At 40.8% G+C, this 11,894-nt stretch overlaps 1 protein-coding gene across 4 annotated transcripts in view; it reads right to left on the bottom strand.

Moving 5' to 3' along the window:
- Positions 1-11,894, bottom strand: part of Itsn2 (intersectin 2) — a 117,374-nt gene that overhangs the window by 26,798 nt on the left and 78,682 nt on the right. For 3 of the 4 annotated variants that reach the window (XM_029541104.1, XM_021202787.2, XM_029541105.1), the window contains one exon: positions 11,298-11,489. In XM_029541104.1, coding sequence (XP_029396964.1) covers positions 11,298-11,489 — 192 coding nt within the window. Of the gene's footprint in view, positions 1-5,617; positions 8,892-11,297; positions 11,490-11,894 lie in introns of those variants that run through there. The other variant, XM_029541106.1, reaches the window with a different exon arrangement.

The following is an 11,894-nucleotide window of genomic DNA, read 5'->3' as shown; positions in this document are numbered from 1 at the left end:
TCCTCCTCCTTCTCTTATTCCTCCTCCTCCTTCTTTTTTAGACATAGGTTAGTTCTGCTGTTCAGGCTGACCTTGAACTCTGATCATTCTGTCTTACCTCCCAAGTGCTGTGATTACATTCATGTGCTGTGTGCTTCATCAACTTGGGCTTCGGTATCTTTCTAATGTCTACCAAATTGAACATCAAGCTGTAGGTTGCTTATTTAAATGCAACTGTATTGAAATATTTTAGAACATTAGAAAGCTACCACATAGTAGTGTTTTCTAGGAGGTCCGCAAAGCAACCTTGTTTTATTGGATTTATTTTTATTTCCTAAACTGCTGTGAAAGATCATAAGAGGTCTTTGTGTGCATAGATCATAAAGATCAACAGAAAACTTTTTTAATGTGCATTTATATGTGCTATGTGAATGCATGTTCACATGTATGTGTACATGTGTGTGTGCGTATGTGAGAATGTGTGGAGGTCAGGAGCTGATGTCGGGTGTCATCCTTGATTATTCTCCACTCGATTTACTGAGGTGGGGTCTTTGCTGAACCTGGGGTCCACAGATTTTAGCTTAGTTAGCCAGGTGGCTCTGGGGGAAGCACTTAGGGAATCGGCCCCCTAAGTGCTTGGATTCCGGTTTTTGGGGGGTGTTAGGGAATCTGAACTGAGATTGTCATACTTGTGCGCCTCCCCAAGTTTCAGGGCACCGACTGAAGCGTACACTCTGTCCTTGGAAGTTACTTCAGGCTAGGATCCATGTGCCTCCTACCCCGCCTGTTTTACTACAGACTTAACTGACTTGCTCTTCAGAATTGGGACAGTATGCAAGGGATAGAACAAGAGGGGGCCGTCCCTTCCTTGCTCCTAGTCCAGAAGCTCTGACTCTCAACCCTATGTGACCTTCTCTGACTAAGGCAACTCTGAAGCCTCTTGAATAAAGGCTGGAGTTCTGCAGCTGTGCGGCTGAGCAGCACGCCAGAGCTACCAGGTTTCTTACAGTGGAAGGAAAGCAACACGCAGTGGGGCCTGTGCCACACTTGCTAGATGCTGGGGGTAAACTACACACCTGGTTTGGTTTGATGCTGAGCTGACTTCTGGAGGAAGAATGAATTAGAATAACTATCCAGAATGTCAAACACCCCCAGTAATGCAAACAAAACCAACGAGACCTATGCTTTCCCTTAACTTTTTGTTTCTTAGTGACATAATTGGTCCTTTGCACACCCTCTACCCAGTACGCAGTCCTTCACACACCATCTACCTGGCATACACACACGCCTTTACATACGATGAGAACCTTGCAGATATTGCTGCAGTACTACTTTGCATCGGGACTCTCTCAAACAGCCCCCTGTCCGGGGCAGAGGGACTTCATAAATCTCTTCTTCCTTGGTGTCACTACATCGCCTACACACCTCTCATCTCCCCTCCCCCGAATATTCATACAGTTCATATTTCCACTGTTCATGATTCCATAACTGGAGAGCACCCTACACTGTGAGTTCAGGACACAGCTATTATTTAGCATCTCCTGACTCTGGTTTCAGAGTGACACTCAGATCCAGCAGCAGGCTCCTCCAGGGCTCGCAATGTAACTTGCTCAACCTGGATTCACCCAAAGCTGACGTCCATCATGCCACCTCACCTCAATGGTGATGGTTCTACTTCTCTGGTTTGCAGGAAAAGCAGGTTCTGGTTAAGGAAAAGAAGATGGGGGGGGGGGCTAGGAACATGAATTCCAGAGTCGGGATGGACTGGAACTCCAATCTGTCAACCCCAAATGCCTAGTTCACTATGTGCTGCACAAAAATGTTCACAACATGTTAGCTATTATCTCTAGAACGTACTATGTGTTGTGCAGTGAGCCAGTGCTTCCTACTGCCTAATGTGCGATGTGGCTTTCATCCCAGTGACAGACAAGGCGTGGTCTCCCAGGGCAATTCTGCTTCTTCACTTGCTTTGAGACACTGAGCGACTACTGCCTTTTGACAACAGTGTGGACTGAAGTCTCTCTCATAATAACATCTCATAATTTCTTGTTCTTGTTTAAGACAAAGAAAAACGATTCCCAATTAATCCTGAAGTTTATATGGAGAGGCAAAAGACCCAGAATAGCTACCATAGTATGAAAAAAAAAAAAAAAAAGACCCAGTACTGGACTGCAAGTACTTAGACCAAGACAGTGTGGTCTAAGCAAGAGAATAGGCAGAAGGACTGACCAATGAGACCCAAGGAAACACAGAAATTGACTCAGACAACATCCATTTGATCTTGATGCAGAAGCACAGGCAATAACAAAGAGAGTAATCTCAATAGATGACTCCGGGACATTTCTACACATGTAAGACTCTAGACCAATGGTTCTCCACCTTTCTAATGCTGCAACCCTTCAATACAATTCCTCATGCTGTGTTGACCCCAACCATAAAATTATTTTTGTTGCTTTGTCATAACTGTAACTCTGCTACTGTTATGAATCTTAGTGTAAATGTCTGATATGCTGGACACCTGCTAAGCATCCCCTGTGCAAGGGTCATTCAGCCCACAAAGAGGTTGTGACCCACAGGTTGAGAAGTGCTGCCCTCATTAAAATTAACTGAAAATGCAGCATCCTTGAGTCCCAAAGGTGAGCCACAAAATGTAGAGCTCACAGAAGGTAAGAGGAAAAAAAATCTATGTGGCTTTAGGGTAAGTGATAACTTATAATATGACACAAAGGCATAGTCCACGGGGAAATTCACAAGCCGGAGTTCACTACAATTTAAATTTTTGTCTTATGAAAGACAGGGTCAAGAGAAAAAAAAAGAGACAAGTCACGGACCGCGAGAAAATAGTTACAAACCCTACATCTGACATGGGATTATCCCCCACATATACAACTGACTCAACAATAAATAAAAACAGCTGACTTAAAGAACAGGCCTCACCAATGAAGATGTGCAGGTGGCAAGATGAACACTGCGGGGGTGCTCACCTTTAACCCTGGCAGTTGGGAAGTAGAGGCAAGTGCATCTCTGAATTCAGGGCCAGCCAAGGCTACTTAGCAGGATCCCTCCTTTAAAAAAAAGGATTCTGAGCCAGGCGTGGTGGTGCACGGCTTTGATCCCAGCACTCGGGAGGCAGAGGCAGGTGGATCTCTGAGTTCGAGGTCAGCCTGGTCTACAGAGTGAGTTCCAGGACAGCCAGGGCTATACAGAGAAACCCTGTCTCGAAAAACCGGAAAAAAAAAAAAAAAAAAAGGATTCTGTATATCACCTATGTTCAGGGAAAGGTATATTAAAACAAAATACCAGCACATGCATTAGCTTGACCAGAGGCCACAACACAACAGCAAATGCTGAGGTAACAGGGGTGCCTTCATGGCTAGCTGGAGCAATGCATGGGGCTGTCACTTTGGAACAGCTTTGGAACAGTTTGGTTGTTACAAAACATCATACTAGGAGACCTGGAAACCATGTGTTTTAGTATTTTCCAAAGAACCCAATACACGGCATAGCCAAACAATCAATTTTTTTTTTTTTTTTCCGAGACAGGGTTTCTCTGTGTAGCCCTGGCTGTCCTGGAACTCACTCTGTAGACCAGGCTGGCCTCGAACTCAGAAATCCGCCTGCCTCTGCNAGTGCTGGGATTAAAGGCATGCGCCACCATGCCCGGCCAAACAATCAAATTTTAACCTGGCCATAAAATGGAATAATGTATCGATACATCCTACAACTTAGATGTTATGAGAAATAAGTCAATCACAAATCCCCACATATCTTATGACACAGAGGAGGAATGTCCAGATTAGGCAAATACATGGAGACATAAAGTGGATTAGTGGTTTCGTAGGGCTAAGGACTATGTGTATGTTGTGTGTATGTATGTGGTTAAAAGGAGATAAGAGAGTGATAATTTAAAGTTCTTTTGAGGTGATGAAAATATTTTATAATTGATTACAGCAATGGCTGCATGACTGTAATACATTAAAACCACTGAGTTGTACATTTTAAAGGGGTATATGAATGACATTTCAACAAGACAGTGATTATGGGCAATCTTCTCCTGGATGCCATCACCACAGGCTCTTGCTGTCATACTTCATCCTGGCCTCTTCTCTGTGTTTCTCCTTTTTACTGGTAGGAGCAATGTGTACTGCTAGATTTCATGATGATAAAGATGGCAGTAGCTTTAGCACACAAGTATATGAGGTCCACAGCATGAACTCAGAAGCCAGCCTCACTAAGCCAACCTGTCCCTTATTGGGACTTTAGCTCATTTTAGTTTTCCCACCTGTAAAAATGAATGAGTTATTTTGTTCATGGATCTTAAGAGAGCATCTAAGGAGTCCTATTTTTGACACAGGCAGGCTCTGCTTGTTTTCTAAATGGTAATTCCACAGCACTCCACGCTCACAAATCCTGCAGCCTGTTATCCTGGGTGCTCCTACTTCTCAGCCCCGCTGAAGATCACACAGGTCTGATCCTTTCCCTAAGGAGCCTCAACTATCCAAAAGCTACTAGTATGCACAATGGTGCCCATTTCCAGCTGGTGTGTATTTAATGCTGTGCTTCTGGATTATATCTTTCTAAATAGCTAGGCAACTGTATCAGGGTAGTCCTTTATAGTAAAAACAAAACAAAACAAAAGTAAACTCACCTTCTTCCCCCACCTCTGGCTCCGCACATGGCATGGGGACTCTATCCCACTCCCTCCCATTGTATCAGTGCCTAAGGAACACCAAGTTTCCCTCAGAGCTCTGACACATTTTCTTCACCTCTGATGCAAACCAGACCAGAATCATCTGTGGAACTTGGAAAACATCCCCATGATCAGGCTGAACTTCAGACCACACAGCCTAGGACTCATTAGCATTTTAGAGCTTCCAGGCCATTCCAACATGGCCAAGCTAGAGAAGTGTTGCCCACACTTGTGTCTGAGCCTCTACTTTCCTGTGGCTTCACAGTTCCACCCTCACAGTACTGAAGCCTCTTATCATGCCTCCTGCCCCACCCTAGCACTTTAGTGTGTGTAGACTATTCCTCATCTGCACGGAGCCAGGCTTCCTCCTACTTATCTCATGGTCTGTCAGCTGCTGCCCGTATCCAGCGAGTCTTCTCTGCCTCACCAATCTAGGGTCCAACTAGGCCTCCTCCTCTGCTTTCCTGATGCACAGGAAAACCAAGTCTGCCGCAGTGCTTGGGCTTTCATTATGTGCGTCTGCCCCCACTCCATGGCAAATGCCATGCTAGTTTGTCCTCGCTCTCCTTTGGTAGCTAAATACTACTGCAGCTAGTACTCTGCTGCATGGTCTTCTATTAGCCTCTAAGTTTTTACTGAAATGTCTTCTAAGTTTCTTTCAATATTTAAAACAATTGTGGAAAAAACTGCAAATAAAATATTGCTATTATCTTTGATTATAATTATCTTCTCTATGCAACAGCATAGCAATAGTAAAATAAAAATCTCTTTTGCTTTTGAGATATGTATAATTATCTCAAATTATATAAATCTTGACTACTGGTCTGTACCCTGAGATTACACTAAGAGAAAAAGCAAAGTCCCAAAGTCATTTAATCACACTTATTATACAAATAATTAAAGTAAGTCTTAAAAGGATGCTTCAAAAGAAATACACAATACAAGTAATGGAGTTTGTGTTCTTTTAATAAACACACTTGCATAGTTATATTACAACTGTGTAAAAATAAAAACAGATTATTTCATGCCAAGCGTGCCCAGCATTTGCACAATCTCAATACCTTTAATACTATAGTTTTCAAGACACACAAAATAAAAATTTAAGGCAAATACATCACTTTGCAACAATTTAATAGTTTATTACATTACAGTAGCATCACAGCAGCATCTAATAATGCCATTCAGGCACAGGTTTCTCAGGATTCTGTTACTTATTTACAAGAACTCATAACTTGGTAAATTTCATACTAAGAAAACTTGGCAAATAAAGCTTTGGACTGGACCTGGCACTTCTTTCTCTGCCTTCCTCCCGGCCTTAGTCACTTTCTTTTGAACTCTAGTATCACACTGTATTTTAAAACAATTACTGCTTTAAGTATTGCATTATTTTAAAATTTCTCAAAGAATCCGAGAAAGAATATAATCAATAAGGTTAACTTTTAGGTTTTAATTTTTCTAAAATGACAGCTTTGGCTATAGCCTTTTCCTCACTGCTGGAACACCCATCAAGTTCAAGTGCATGCTTTAGAAATGCCTGTCACACAGTGTGCTCTTAAACTGGTATCTTCTACAAGTTCAAGTTGATCCACTGTGTTCTAATGTGTAAATTATGTCTCCAATGAACTCCTAAGCCACAGAAGCTGCCTTACTTTAAATCAGGAAGAGAGCAAACACCCAGCTGGATGAGGGATTGCAACAGACTGCATGCACTTATAAGAGCAATGTAAACGATGTATGTCACTTAACTTCCTTTCTTGCAGCTTTCTATCAGGTATATGACAAAATGCCTACACTACACAGTAGTAGTAGGTTAACACAGTGAGTTTACTTGCTGTACTGACATTTGCTTCGATTGTTGGGCCAGCGTGTGACTTACTCCACAGGCACCTACCTGTTGAACGTATTTTCAGACTGATTGTAGATGCTGAGCTCAACCTGAATGCCAGTTCCAAGAATCTATTTTGTTGTTTTGTGACAGAGTTTCTCTGTGTAACAAAGCCCTGGCTATCCTGGACTCACACGGTACATCAGGCTGGCCTCGAACTCACAGAGATCTGCCTGTCTGCCTCCTGGGTACTGGGACTAAAGGCATGCACCACCACACTTGGCTAGTAATCTACTTTTCATGATGGCAAAGGGATTTGACCTATAAAAATATTTTTGGATAAATTTATAAGTATAGTTGAGAAGCCCCAAATAAAAATTATAAAGAAAAAAGGTACTTTATGAAACAATGCTGTTAATTAGTGGAGCTGGATTTCTGACCTCAGTATATAAAGTGGCTGTCCACACGTGGAATTTAAGGATGTATAGGCAGAATGTTGATGAGACAAAAAGAAAAATCAGGTCATCTATATACTGTGGAAAAGTCAGTTTGGAATCAGTCTTTGCATTTTCTTTTAGTGACTGCAGGCAATTCTCTTATCCATCTGTAAACTGAAATTATTGCTTTCCTATGAATTTTATATAAAATACTTCATGATGGCAAATGCTAAAATGGAGGTGGTCTAAGGACTCTACAGAAATCCCCACCCAGGGAGCACACATACATCTCCTAATAACCTCAAGAATGTGAATGTTTCCAGTACAGATATTTGGGTTTTGTAAAATTGTAACTAAACTGTTGGGTTTTTTTTTTCTCAAGTCATGATTTAGGCAACGCATGATTGTAATCATTCATTCATTATATATAGGCACATTAACATAAATATTGCACAAAATATGCCTTTAAATTAAAGCGAGAGGTATAAAAGCATAGTTTGCTTTCTCAAAGAACGCTGTGAGGAGTAAGACTCTGATTGTATACACACCTATCTGACAGTTCACAAACAGTAGATTGCACAGCAATTTGTAAACATTTTAAATTGCATAAACTGCTCATTGATTTTCAAATATGGTTTAATACTGTATTAAAACTCATATCAGCTAAGTGCTATTACACATATTAATTTATAATAATGTCTATTATGTTTAGGGTGCTTTCCACTCAAAGGAAGAAGTAAAATTCTATGCCAAAGTAGCCAATGTGGGAGCCTGACGACTGTTAACCAGTAATGCGTAGACAGCAACAGCAATATTCTAATCTCTTAAGAAGCCTCCTGGGCACAGAGGAATGCCAGCTCTCGTGCGCTCTCCCTATGCTATGGGGTCCTTGGCTAAAGCCTACATGAAGGCTTCAGGTTTGCTACAAACTCTTCAAGGTTTCCTTATGGATTTTACTAAATGCATTATGAATGCCAACAAGTGTTATTTTGTATACTAGGGTAAGTAGTCACCTGACTACAGAGATAACATAAATTCTACTTTAGAATATATTGTTGATATAAGTGCTCTAAGATAGGGACAGTTTCTTACCTTACAGACAGTGGTGGAAACTTTCCATTCTTGAAAATAGTCTATCTTTATGTCATCAATGAAGCACTGTGTGTTGGAGCCCAGAGCAGCTTAGCTCTGCAGTCTAGAGCGCCTAAGACCATTCGTGGGCAGCTGAGAGACTCAACATTCACTACTCTACATTCACTGGGCAGAGCACACTGCTTTCCTCTTCTGTGAGACCCAGCAAGGTCCCCCAATATTAGTGCTCCTGCTCGGTTTACAGAGGAATTATAGAAAAGGCTATCTCCAGTTCTCGGCCTTCATACAAACCTAACTACTGGTACTCATAGTGGCACATTAGAAAGTACCAGACAGTGCTTATCTGAGGGCAAATCACAGATGGGCCCAATTATGGGCCCTGTGATTAGGGTTAGATCAAATGTAATAGCAGAACATAAGCAAACGTCATCTTAATTCTGTAATGAATATACAATTTGCAAGAGCATTGGAAAAGCATGGCAGACCATTCCAAACCAGAGAGAACAGTTTGTGCAATAGTGGGTCTTTGTGTGTTTGTACTCCCACCACGTCAGGGCAAACTGAATATGCATGCTAATGACCTACAAGTGCCAAATTAAAAAAAAGAAGAAAAATGCTAAAGGATGCCAGAGAGAACAGCAGGGAAAGCCACACAAAGACCCACTATCCTTGAAATTGTTACAAATAAATTTTAACTGTAAATTAGAAACACATAGAAATAATCACAAGTGGCTCTAACATTCAAACGAAGTAAACGAATTGTGTAGGAGATATTTGATCAGGGCTGCCTGCCCTGCCTCCACGCTAGAGTCAAACTTGGATAGTGGGTCTCTGGGGTGCTTTCACAACTGGAAGACAACATTGGGTCCTAAAAAAAGAAAAATGAGGAATAAAATGAACATAATGTAAATTAGGTGGGTAAGAAAAAAAATGTGACTAACAGTCACATGCAACATCAACTGAATACATTTGAACCACTAAAATCCTAAATCTCAAAAGTCCCAATTGTATATTAAAAATGAAAATAGTGTTTATAAGGGCTGGAGAAACACAAATGGTAATCTACAATTTAACCAGCACTAGTGCCTCAAAGAAAGACTATAATAAGTAAATGATTCACTTCTAAATATCTGAGTAGCTAAATATGTTCTCAAATGAATTCCTGACTATAAGCATAAAGCATTTTCTAGAGCTTTGGAAGATGTAGGCCTATGTAAGCTTATGCTTAGTGAATTTCATAGCTACTGATACAATGAACTCTGGTCTCTACTGAAAAGCAATTATGGCTCTCCAGTTGCTCAGAATAGCTATTTTGAGCTAGTACTTTGCTGTCTCCTAGGTGATTTAAACAGTTGTTTTATGAAAAACAAACTTTTCAGAGGATCTCTTTGGAAACTATCCCGAGAGCTCTTTTATTCCAGGATGGGTGACAAACCTTTGCCATTCATTTAGGAAAATACTATTATTTTTAGATATATCCAAATCCAATATACTTCAGCCCCAACTGAGGTCTGAGCTATAGAGAATAACTGTATAACAAAGAGCACCTTGAAACTACTCAAGTTTGACCCAGTCCTTTGACTGTTCTAGTTCCTTATCACTAACTAGGCAAAATGATCAAGAAAATAACTAATACCTCCTCTCACCCCCGTTTACCTTTCTAGCACACTGTAACTCCTCCTCTTGGTCCCAGTGAAATGTCTGAGAAGCCTTCTGCAAAAGCATGACTTCTTTCCACATAGATTTAGGGATCTTTCCCTTTGTATAAATATTCACTATTTCCTATTGAACTCCAAAGCTACTTTAGAGCAGGGCATGCCTCTGAATATTTGGATTCTAATGCCTGTGACTGTGTGGTGGATACTTAAAGGATATTTATGAAATGAATAAATGTCTTGATTGAGCACATGAGAACTTCATTTCTTTAAAATGGTATAGAACAATAATAAATGAAAGACTTCCCTCCTTTTATTTGTGCAAATACTATAATTTTCTCATATTATTTCAGTGAGGGCATGCAACTATACAGTTGTACTAACACAGCAGCCACTAACTACAATGGCTAGTTTTAGATTAAACTAGGCTTATGGTCCCCCTGAATGCTGGGACTCTAGGGGTGTACCATGTCTGGCCTGCCAAAAGTTAATTTGCTATGTGTCCTTGGCTAACTAATTCATGCTTTCTGTATAACTTGTGTACCAAAACCCCTCCAAATTCTGCTTCTCTTAAGAACTAGAAATTGGGAACACAGCTGGCTCAGTTGTAAGTAACTGCCTACCATGCATGAGGCCCTAGCTTCAATCAACCTCTAGTACCACACCAATACTGCTACTACTACTGGAGGGAAGAGGAGAGGAGGACAAGGAGGAGGAGGAGGAGGAGGAAGAGAAGAGGAGGTAGAAGAGGAGGAACAGGAGGAACAGGAGGAAGGAGACAGAGAGACACACAGAGAATTTTACTTGAGCATGGTAGTGCAGGCCTACAATCTATTCAGAACCAGAAACTGGAACCAGGAGGATCAGGAACTTAAGGTCATTCTTAGGCCTGCAACCAGGGTGAGGCCACGCTGGGCTACATAAGACCAATACATCTTTTAAAAAGCTGGCCCTCTAATTAGGTTACTTTCCTAGGAGCCTTTTAAATCTGAGGAAGATTTCTCTAGAGTAATGGTTTTCTTTCTTTCTTTTTTTTTCTCCCTCTTCTTCTTTCTCTTTTGTATGTGAAACTGATCTTTGATTCACTAATGTTTTGTGGCATGAGACAGTCTCTAAGGAATCACTAGTGGGAGTTTTGCAAACATTTAAAATAGGTTATTGAATTTTCCCATACTGGATGATATGTAAACCAGAGAAAATAAATGAAATTCCAAAGCTAAAGGCTGTATACACTAGAAGGACAGGCTACAGTACTGGGAAATTCAGTAGCAGTTACTTTTTCTTAGCTGATGAAGAACACTGGGTAGTGTAAGCTGTGCTGGTGATGAAGGGAAGCTGCAAATTAAATGCCATTGCACCAAAGAACCCACACGAAATCCCACCTTCTTATAAAGATAAAAACTAGCACTAATGTCTGAAGCTAGCAGAAAACATTCATGGTAAAGCAGCACAACTTTTGAGCGTGTAAACTCTTATCTTCTGGTTTTTCTTATTTGAAATATTACTTGCATCTACTGTGAGTACTGAGTTTAAGATCTGACCCAGAATAGAAACACAAGTACTATAGCATATTAAAGGTTTCATATCAGATGAGAGATAAGTAATTTGATGTTACTCACACTGTTGACTTGGATCTGAGTCTGTTGTCATCTTAACATAGTTTGAAGGAAAGAGACCAGTCAGCCCATTGGTTTCTCCTTGCCACCAGTCTGGGTCATCCTTGTTCATAACATTAATCAGCTGTCCTTTGGAGAAATTGAGCTCATCTTCGTTATTCGCTATATAGTCGTACATAGCGATCACTTGACATACTAGCAAAAGAACAGAAAATAATAAATTAAGTCTTCCTACAAGGATCACCCCTGGCCTGGAACTTACATTATTATTAAATTCTAAAATCAGGCTAAAGTTTAGTTTTTCTTTACTTGCTCTCTCCCCAGTCTTCTTCCCCAGTCTGTCTCACAAAACAAAACATCCCCCAAACCTAAGCAACTCTAGATAAAAATCCAAGTGAAGCACTTCACTCTAATATGATGAAGCAGCAATTTCACATTTCAAGGAGTAAAAGAACTCTGCAGGAAGACGTTTGCAGTGGTCCGCTGCTCTGAAGCAGGGCAAAGGAAAAGCAAGTTTTCCATGCCTTCCAAAGGGCCAGCACCTTCCAAAGGTCCTAAGATACCCTGTGCTTTAACACAGTCTGCTAATCTAAGACACCC

Source organism: Mus pahari, chromosome 7 (assembly GCF_900095145.1).
Source record: "Mus pahari chromosome 7, PAHARI_EIJ_v1.1, whole genome shotgun sequence".
Classification (NCBI taxonomy): domain Eukaryota; kingdom Metazoa; phylum Chordata; class Mammalia; order Rodentia; family Muridae; genus Mus; species Mus pahari.
The sequence above is the reverse complement of the archived record's forward strand: the minus strand, read 5'-3'. Positions and strand labels throughout refer to the sequence as shown.